Consider the following 11,477-nt stretch of genomic DNA (forward strand, 5'->3'; position numbering starts at 1 on the left):
ATATACTACAAATTAGTTATGAATTTAGCGACAGATAAGTCACATATCGTGCAAAATAGTGAATAAAATAATTATGAGCTAGAGACTTAGTAAGTACCAATTCGTGCTATAAATTTTTTGTGGTTTTTTTAAGTTTTGTTTCGTTTCCAAATGAACCGTTAAAAACAATTAGACATTAATACGTATGTTAGTATATTGTTTTACAATACAATACTCAAGTGTTGACAATAAGCCCTATAAAATATGTAATCCATGAAGGATTTTTATATAAATGACTTGATAAATACACATTCTTTAAGTGATTTGTGATTAACGAAAGAAAAAAAGAAAGAAACTATTTCGAAAAAAAACTTCTACTTCGCCGAACATGATATTACATAACATATTTGTTTTGCCGAATTAAGTTGTCTAGATTCTTTGTCACTCTACCACGCGTGTCAAATAAAAGCACTCACCTCCATTTCGTCCTTCTGTTTTGGAACCACGTTTTAACTTGAGCATCGGTCATCTTGAGGGATTTTGCTAGAGCAGCTCTTTCGGCAGAGGCCAGGTACTTTTGTCGATGAAAGCGCTTTTCCAGTTCGCAAATTTGCACCCTGGAAAAAGATGTCCGTGGCTTTTTGCGCTTAGGAGGCGTCCGGTTTTGATAAGGATGTCCAATTCTGCGTGTCACTGTGAAAGGTGTTAGCGTTGCTGCAGCTATACGAGAAACAAAGGATAGCGAAAATGTGATTATCTTGGTATTTTTTTGTTGTTGTTACAAATGATTATTTAACTGGCTAACAACGCCTATTGAAATACAAATTAAAAAGTCAAGCAATAAAATGAAGATACAAATTGACGGCTGATTCTTTAAAAAAAGAAAAGCAGAAGTATAGTATGTAAGAGAAGGTGCACTGTAATTACTTAATTTCGCTGGCACTACCTTTCTTAATCAGATGAGATAATTAATACCACGCTTAATATTTTACTCACAGTTGTTGAAATATGCATGTAAGAGCGCTTTCAGAGAAAGTACGTAGCGGTTTAGCTTGTATTCCCTCTTATCTAAATTGCCAATAATATATATATATATATATCCTTAAAGTATTACTTAAGATTCTACAAACATGAATTTCAAGTTTCCAGCAACATAGAAACATATGTAGAAGCGAAGAATGTAAAGATAAGCACACATTTATTGATCTGATGACTATATTGTAACCTTCAATTGAAAAGCCAGCTAGTTAGACGCCCAGCCGATCGGATATCAAATCCCATTTAAATAGAAAACATAATAATTACACTGAGAGCTAAAAAGCGAAGCCCATCTGCTCTTTTACATATAATTGAAATGAAAACACCACTGAAAACACTAGCAGTTTCAAAATTAAATATCTTCAAATATTATAAGATCATTGTCTGGAGACCGAGACCGTTTATATTTCATGCCAGATTTCTTGCAACTATAAACATTTCTAGGGTGCATATATATATATATATATATATATATATATATGTATATATATATATATATATATATATACATATATATATATATATATATATATATATATATATATGTATATATACACACATATATATATATATATATATATATGTAGCTATTTTGAACATTAGACAAGATCAGGAAAAAATCGACAGCCCAGAGGGCCTTACAGAGATCTAGGAATTATATATGAATTAATAATAATAATAATTGGAACTATGTATAAAACGCATTTGTCCTGATTGTGCTATGTTAGCCCACCTAACTAGTTTCTTACCTGTAAATCTTTCTTTCACAAACCTTCTACTACTTTCCATCCAGGGGAAGTTGAGGCTGCCAAGCCCGGGCACAGCTGGCAAAGCTGGAATGGCACTGGAGATGGGAGGTGGGACCGCACCCGGTATAGGTCGGTGAGCTGGCACTCTTATCACGCCAGCTGGAGCTAAACTCAGATTGACATTGTAAGATCCGGACTCTTCAAACGCCGCTCCGATGCCGGAAAAAGAAGCTGGGAGCGATGTATATGGGGCATTTGGTCGGTTTACTGGGGTTCCCAGATAATTCGTGTTATCGGACGGTCTGGGAGTAGGGTGTGAGGAATTTTCTTGATCAGAATTGTTTAAAATCTGATCAATCCCAAAGCTGATGGGTTCGTGCTGATGAGGGGTGTGTGTATTTGTTGGCTGATCCATCATCTATCAGTAGAATTATTGGAAAAAATGTTCATATGCTCCTATAAGATGTGTCCTACTTCACAGTAGATCCATATAGGTCCAGCTGTATGTCAAACTGAAACTTTGCCAAGCTTGGTCCAACCCAACAGGCTCTGTGTCATCATTTTTGAACCAAAGCTTCCGATTCGGGTCCTAATTTCTGTCACTCCAATATCATTGGTGAACACAAACAAACCTCTGTTCTGTGATTGGTTTCTACGTTTCATCAGCGAATAATCGGTTGGAAACGAAGTTTAGGGACTGTTCCAATGTGACATCATTTTAACAAACGAACAATGGGTCATATTTGTTAGGTAGTATAATTAGTAGTGGATCTTGCAATATCAGGCTTGTAGCAAATGCAGGTTTCCTGTTAAAGATGGAATCGAAAATTTCCCTGAATGATCTTTCCTGTTTTAGCTACATCGTATACTATGTCACTTGCCGGATGAACAGTTTTGCTATGTGATTAATTTGCTGCCATGTAGTGTGTACACACTGCAACATATATGTGATACAGATCATTATTTTATGGTTTGCTGTTTTAATAGAGAAAACAGTCATTGCTTAAAAATACGTTTTGTTATTCTAGATTAATTTCGATATATTTCCCAGTACTATATATATATATATATATATATATATATATATATATATGTATATGTATATATATAATATAATGTACTTTTATGCTTCAGTTCTCAATATGGCCTCAATCTACGCTGGTCTTAGTGTCACAATAAACTCATGTATTTCATGTATGTGTTTTGTGTCACTAATTACGCGATTAATTTTTAGCCTAAACAAAGTTAAAACTCTAGAATTGTTATATTGTTACTGCATCCACATGTCATGTTATTAAATAGCGATTTTATACAGATTTGGTAAAACTTCATCTAAGTAAGCCTCTAATAATGTGTGGAGATAACAAGTACAATCCTGTTGATCTTAAATAAGCATGTTTCATTACGTGAACAACAATAAATGAAGCTTATCATATATAGAGTATTAAATGAAAACAAAGCGGATACAACAAACATTTCAAATACAGTAGAAAGCACACAATTGTGCGCTCGTATTGAAGAGTATAAAGAAACCTAAAAGAACACAAATTATAGCATTGAAACCACTGAAGGAATCAACAGATCACGGTACAAAATTACAAGAGAGCCCAAAAATACACAGAACAGATGACACCACAATTTTTCACACGAAAAAGAAAGCACATTGAAAAGCCAAATTTGGCTTTTTTTCCGTACCTTTATTACTTTACATTAATGACTTTGCAAACAAAGTATTACAACAATGTGAAAAACTATGATGGCAGAAGGGTAAGAATGATCACACTTGTTTTTAGTATGATGGATTTGTCAAGTTAGAATTGTTTTTGAACTGCATTTCACCCGATTCCGACGTTTTGGACGGCTATCCTTTACATATGTACTCAAAATACATACATACATAGAAAATTACTCGTATTTTGTCTATGGAACTTAGGAAATAGGGGTAACGTTTTGCAAAATATATTCTTAATGTACTCACAAACTAATGTCATGTTAATAGCGGTATAAGTCCTAAGTTTTATCTGTATATACATTTTATACATACATACATACATCCATACATTATCGAACAGTCCTATTAAATACGTTTGCATTTTACAAATGAACACATTTAATTAAAAACACGTATTGTATCCTCTGCAATACTGAACGTGATTTAATCGTGGGAATAAAATATTCACTGGCAAAAATAAAAAAATTACAGAACAAATGTGGCAAATTGTGACCACGTCAAGCAACATCTGCGTTGTGCCGTGGGCTATGCTTACAGGTTATTTATCTCTTTCCCTTGTTTTATCATACAGCAATTATTTATTTCATGGTACGCCGTTAAATGTCTTTTTTTTGGGGGGGGGGGGGTCCATGCAATTGCTAATTAAAACAAATCTTTAAAGCGTTGTCATGTAATGTGCAGTCTGTCTAGCCTTAATGTGTTAACCAAAACGTGGTTCCTTACTATACGTAGTGTTATTATGTTTTAAAAGATTACGTTCAAGATTACGAGATATTGAATATTAAAAGATCTGTTGAAAAGCCTCATCTACAAAGGTTTAATATTTTCCACCAAGGTTCTTATCGAAATCGAGTGAGCGTTGCTGTCCTAGAATAACATGCTAGTTGCTGAACTCTTCTTACATATACAGTCTCCCGGTATTTTGTTCCTAGTATTGGAAAACAAAGACAAAATAATAGTAAGTAGCTTGTTATTACGATTTAGCACCAGCCCCTCAAAATAATTTCATCATTTAACTATCTTGTGCAACTATTACGCCTTAATATTCTGTTTTTTTTTGTTTAAACGACTCCATTATGCTTCTGTAGCAAAGAAAACTACAAATTACAAAAGACTACGGCTGTATCAAATTAACATTTGATCATCGTGTTAGTAGTAGTATAGTAGTTAGAGTTAGTATTGTGTAAAGGCTCGTATTATAATGTACTAACGCAATATCGCATCTATCTATCTATCTATCTATCTATCTATCTATCTATCTATCTATCTATCTATCTATCTATCTATCTATCTATCTATACATCTATCTATCTATCTATCTATCTATCTATCTATCTATCTATCTATCTATCTATCTATCTATCTATCTATCTATCTATCTATCTATCTATCTAAGACAGATCGCATATTCCTAAAATAGATGTTCTGAACATTTCGCAGTGTATAATAATGACAAAAATGTAATGTGAGTGGACTATATGCTGAATGATCACATAGCCCGTTTGTGGTTGCACATAAAAACAACCTCGAAACCTTTTTAAGGCTTTTAAACATCGCTTACTTGTTTTGTACATATTTAAGAGCCTGTTTTATTAGACCTTATTGCATTTGTCTTGAAAAACAGCTGGTTGAGTGAATTATATATTGTCGACAATCACATTCGTTTTTTGTTTAATTTGTGAAGCTATAGTCGGCGATACCCGTAGATGACCTACGTAGGCGCTCGTAATTAAGAACCACTATATTTGGCTTTGCATGCAGCAACATGATATCGATAAGCGAAACATTACTTTTCCAAACAACTCGTCAAGTCAAATCACCTCGTGAACTTCCGAAAGCACTTTCCTTTCTAGTAGTTAATATTTAAAGGACATTATCCCAAACATTAAAAAGCCCATTTATGAAGAATAGGTAATTGAGGAATTGCCACTAGATGAAACAGACAGTCAATGCAAACATTATTCTATAGATATTTCAAGTACTTATCCATTACAGCGAGGTATCATTAGAAGCAGGCATCTTAAGGTTGGTCAAAATTAATTCCTTGGGAATTTATTTCGAAAAACATGAGCACAATTTAATTCGGCATAATTGGTTCTGCAGAAAAGATAATTTATGTAACTTTCACCCGGCGCCTCATTCATACGTATTTAAAAAGCAATTGCAGATACTGGGGTTTCATGTAAAACGACAGCTGAAATGTCCCATTTGTTTCTGAACCAAAACTTAACTTAAAGCACAACAAACATATACTGAGTCACAAAATATATACGAAGACTAATATTGTATACTGTATACTACATGGCATTTGCCGTACTCAAAAAAGTGTCCGTACACTGATATAGCTATCAATAAATTAATTTAAACCTCTGAAGCTGAACATACGGATTTGGGTATATATATCTTGCTTATTCTGGATCAGGTTAATTATAATCTATGCGCCTGGTATTGGGCATTGTCGTCCGTAACATGCCATAATCATCTCTGTATTTTGGATGCGTATGAGAAGAAAAACAATTTTTATCAATTAAACATTGCCATCCAGCTGACTGCAGAGATAGTAAATGTCAAATTTGTTTTAAGAAAACATTTCCAACAACTAAGTGCTATGTAAGCTTGCGATCAGGGCCCTCTTAGCCTAATGTATCTGTTTGGCTGATTGTCTACGTCAATTCTACTTTTGCCATACCCTTTGAAAGCACGTACTGTAAGAAGCGCTGCGTAAGTTGCTGGCATTATATAAATAAAAGATAATACTAATGCGTGGAACCTCCGTGTTTCAGGCTATTTTCTGACAAAGTGCATGAAAAATGATAGGCCTGTTATACCACGATACTCTGAAAGCAGCCAGGGAGGCTCAAAAAGCCCTGATTTGATTTTTCCACTTGGACTTGTGCGTCTAAACTGACTGGTCATTAGTCTGATATTCTATAGAGTGGAGCTAATTGGATTTGCAAGATACCAGCAAGCTGGTGGGCTAGTTTTCAGTAAGGAGAATCCCTGTTTAGGACGGACAAAAGTGGAAAAGGAAACTGAAAGGAGGGAGAGGATGAGTGAGCTAAAATACTCCTAGGGAGGCCCGAAGGCATCGTTTTTTGAGAACCTCCAGTGCGTCTACAACTTGATTCTTAGTGAACTGTTTTGGAAAAATAGAATTACAATCCGTTATGAATCAAGAAAGGCTTTGTTAGAGAAAATTGCAGTTTGATCTGCATAATGGGGGTTCGGAATGCCCGGGGCTATCTCTTTATTGCTTGTGTGTCTGCTGTTATCAATTTTGTGAACAATTTCACAGGGAGCCTGGCAGACTTGAACTGGAATAATATGCAAAGATGAGCTTTGAATAATGAATGATGTGCTTTTAAACCAATTCGAAAGTGTCTGTGTTAGTACAATATGAAAAGAGCTGGTAAGTAATAGTGTATTTAAGAGGCACTAGTATGTTTTTATTACAGTATTTAAAAGATATCTATATTATTGCGAAAATGTATAATAAATATCACATAGACTTCAATACTAATCCATAGATACTTCCTTTTATTAAGTAAATATTTTTAAGAAATAAAAACCTGTACCAAAATAATTTTTGTCACTCTATGAAATACTTAAATGTTAAAAATGTCTGACTTTAATATACTGTTATTTCACATAATTGCCATATTTTTTTTTACTTTAATGCTTAAATTATACATTTTAATATATTTTCAAAGAACCTGAAATATATTTTGTAATTTTTAATTTTACTTTTGTAGTGTTTAATTTGAGTTAATTTGAGTTTCAGTCCAGCTTCAAACTTTACATGAGAGGAAGACAATAAGCTAAGTTTATCCAACTAAATGGAGGGAGGTGGAGCTATGTACCTGTTAATTGACAATTACTAGAATTAGTTTCAGTATGGAAATATTTTTGATATATTTAATTCTATATATGTGCACATTTTGTTATGAAGTAGTAAAATAAGTACAGAAAAAGGTGAAATGTAACAGTATAATAACAACAATAATATATATATTAAAATACAATATCATACTGATAAGGTGTTATTGTATTTTAATATATATATTATATTCTCATAAGGTGTTAAGCACATTTGGTCAGCCTCAGGTACAATATATTTCTATATTATGATTAAAATGTTGTCCTGTAACTCTGTACCAAGTTGGAATTGTTAGCATAGATCCAAAGATTATAGGATGCCACCAGAAGCTATTCACAGGAGGTTATCATAGTGTAAAATGATGGAGTTTCCAGTGATGTCCTCTCCCTGATTCTCCAAAACGAGGGAGACTACATCACAGGAAGCTCCACCATTTTGGTGGAAGTTCACACAAGGTTATATTAGGGCAAAATAACAGAGCTTCTGGTGAGGTCCTCTCCCTGATCCTCCAGTCGAGGTTAAGGGTGTCACTGTTTTTCAAACAGAACTGGTCCCATTTGGCCTGGCCTACACAACGAGATGGGCATTTAGCAACATTGTGTACCCCCATGGCTGCTTGTGCAGAATGCAAGCAGCTCTAATAGCTCCAGGAAAAGTAAGATTGTGAAGAAGTGTTGTAACATGTAAGGTTAGATGTGATGAGTATATTTTAATGTGTTTTAGAGCGAGCATGTATGTATATGTTAGTGGGTGTTAATGTGAATTAACACTACACTACCTGGAGCAATGGGTATTTGCCAGATGTGTCAGATGGCCAGTCCAGGCCTGGGAGGAACATAAAGGGATTGAGCCCCCCTACATCCTTTTTTGTCTTTAATCATATATACAGTCATTGACAGAGCCTCCCTATATAGTACATCAATTTGAAAATGTGTACATTTGAGGATGTCAATGGGGGTACACCACATCCTGTGGAGGCATTTGTGCAGGTAGCATTCAAAGGTAAAGCCAATGGTTAAAACCACAACCTTTCCACAAACTCTTTGGTCCAGTCTTTGTCTTTGGTCCTCCTTAATTGCCTGTTTAGAGATACCTGCCATTAGAAGGTACTCAAAATATTGTTACCCATTTTTGAGAAATAATTTTTTGAGCTAAAGGCGGTGTAACAGTGCTCAAATTTCAATTTACCTCTGACATACAGTAACTAGAAAGATCTTTACATCAAGAGAAACTAAATTCTGAAGCTAACAACACTTTTTAAATAAAAATATATTATTAGCAACAGTGTACAGCAATAGTATAATAACAAGCATATATCAACACAAACAACACATTAACAGGGGTTCTGTTACGCCCCTGTAACCTATGTATTCTTTATTCATAACAATGTAATTTCTCTCTCATCTTATTTTGTCTTTTCTTTTCCCTTTAGTCATTGGCATTTGAATTAGTACGATAAAGTAAATTAACCCTTTGGAATTACATGTTTTTTGCATTCATTGCTCATAAAATGTGATCTGGTCTACATCCCAAAAGTATAGACACACACAAGTGCTTGAGCTTATAGCATACAATAATAATCTTTCATGTCTTTATTGAACACCCCCATTAAACATTCACAGTACTGGTGGGAAAGTAAGTGAACCTTTAAATTTAATAATTTATCAAACATCTGTGATGGGAATTACCTCAAACAAGCCCTTATGGTAGCTGTGGATCAGACCTACACAACATTCAGAAGGAATTATCCTTTGTGGGACCTTGGTAAACTTACTGTATTTCCCAAAGTATAAGACGCTCCCATGTATAAGACGCACCTTTATTTTGGGGCCCAAAATTGAAAAAAAAAATATATACGGCCAGCAATGCCTTTTTTTTGGAGGGCAGCGCTATATATATATATATATATATATATATATATATATATATATATATATATATACTCTTGTTTGAAATGCATTATAGGTGCTAGACAAGAAAACAGCAAATTAGTATATATATATTTAAGGTCTAAAATGTATTTTTATACATATTGTTGTGCACAAATTTGTGGACTTGGCATAAAGGGAAAAGCAAACAGACTGTACACTCCTTTGTATAGATGGAATACTGTAGGTGCACATATCCACATCTGTGCCCAATTCAACCAATTTGGTTTTGTAACTTTATGCCTTCTTGTACTTTGTATCAAACTTTGAAGCTTTCGTCTTTGCCTTGTTAACCTGTATTTTTTTTGATTATTACAAAAAAATTCAAGTTTGACATTGTTGAACCAGCAATATAATTTGATCAACTGAACAAATTATATACAGTAATCACTAGAATCATGCCAATAGTGAATTGATTGCAACATAAAATGTTACATTAAACCATAGAAATAGTATCTTGTATTAGCATAAATGGAGTGACTATTTTTTGTGTAAGTTCAACACAAAATGCTAGTTTTGGATTGAGTAATATCAAATAAATATATATGAAAGACAGAAAAGAGCTCTCATCACTCACCTGCATGAAGGATCCAATTTTAGCTTTATTTAACAGCAGCCATCCATCTTCTCTGTGTTAGTGTGATTTAAATCCAGGCTCTGTAAAGTATAGTGGTTCTTTTAAATAGATTGAGAAGAAATGAAGGCAAATCTGATTTGCTTTAAAAAAAATATTGACATTGTCTATAGATAGAGGCAATATTCCATATATTACGTTGAAAGCTTGTGATTTTATTTCTCATATAATTCACAGCACTGTGGTAAGTGTAAAAAATAAGTGTTCATAAAGTTTTCTTTAAAAATATTAGGGATTGCTTCTTACATACATGGCATGATTTGTGACTACTATTAATTAATAATAGTCATAAGCCAATGTTTTATATGTAAAAAAGCAATCTCTAGATTAAATATATTTTTTTTAATTTAATGTATTATTTGATCATATACCTTGCCTGTATAGATGCCTATAGTAGAAAAATGAGCCTTAAATATTTTTACAGGAGATGCTAATGCTTAAATAAATAAGAATAAAATATTGTGGTAACCGAAAATTTTACGATAGCATTTTCATACCATTTGGTGAAAATATGTTTTTGTCTAAAGCTGCTCTTTAAATAATTATCTTAAAGAAATACTTTGTACATATGTATTGTAAAATTATATGTACACCAACAGTTAGTATGCTGCATGGATGAGACTAAACTCTAGTGAAATTGATTGGTGCCCACCAAAAATGTTTGCATAATTTGGCTGATGCACGCATGACATCATTCCTTTCTCAAGTGCAGCAGAGTAGCACAGCTACTAACTATAGTTAGTCACAAGACAGGGCAGACAAGAGGAGAGATGGCTAAAACTGGAATATTATTACCAGTGTCTTGTCGTCAACACAACAAATAAAAAAGAGCCAAAGGAGGGTGGAGCCTGGCCTCCAATTATAATGGATGCTTGGGAGCTTGAAGATCTGCTGAATCTCCCATTTGAATTTACCCCTTTCCCTGCCCCCCCAAGCTATTTGCCATGCAGAAGATATGTTTAGACATGTACATCTTATATTTAAGACCAGTCTGCTCCAGAACAGCCTCAGTGAATAATGTAGATGGGGCTCTGTTTAGACCTCTGTGCTTATGCGTCAAAAGTGCTCCCATTGACTTCAATTTCCTGCTATTGATAGGGTGTCTCCAGCTTTGTCAGACAACAAAGGAGGAGGGCAGCTGCATTTGCATGGTTACAGTTTTTAGTTCAGTTAAGTACTTTTTTCTTTATTTTATTTAGATCATAAGTTATGTCTATATCTAAAGTGGACTAAAGCCCCCAATTTTGTCCTGACAATCTGAGTAGACTGACTATTCCCCCTTTGAAGAAGGGGATACTACTTCAAAAGATTCCAGTTGTCTTTGGATGTTTGTCATGATGGATGTTTCTGGTTCATTATGCTTATGTTTATGTTACTTTGATATTTTGGCTCATGTTAAGTATGTTACCACTGAAAGAAAATATCTTGGGCAGAGTTAAGGAAGGGAGAGTCTGCAGAGACTGTGACAGCTCCATGTGCTTTTTCCCATGTTATGTCTGGAGTCTTGAACCTGCCCAGTCCCCCCCTGATCTATTTTGCC

General features: G+C 34.1%; 1 protein-coding gene across 1 annotated transcript in view; it reads right to left on the minus strand.

The window, feature by feature from the left end:
- TLX3 (T cell leukemia homeobox 3) overlaps window positions 1-2,251 on the minus strand; it is a 4,995-nt gene extending 2,744 nt beyond the window's left edge. Inside the window, exons 1-2 of the mRNA XM_053465396.1 lie at window positions 1,767-2,251; window positions 456-699 (exon numbers count right to left, since the gene is read on the minus strand). Of these exons, the coding sequence (XP_053321371.1) occupies window positions 456-699; window positions 1,767-2,184 (662 nt within the window). The 5' untranslated portion in view covers window positions 2,185-2,251. The remainder of the gene's footprint in view (window positions 1-455; window positions 700-1,766) is intronic.
- Window positions 2,252-11,477: the final 9,226 nt, after the last annotated feature.

This window comes from Spea bombifrons, chromosome 4, assembly GCF_027358695.1.
Source record: "Spea bombifrons isolate aSpeBom1 chromosome 4, aSpeBom1.2.pri, whole genome shotgun sequence".
Taxonomy (NCBI): Eukaryota; Metazoa; Chordata; class Amphibia; order Anura; family Pelobatidae; genus Spea; species Spea bombifrons.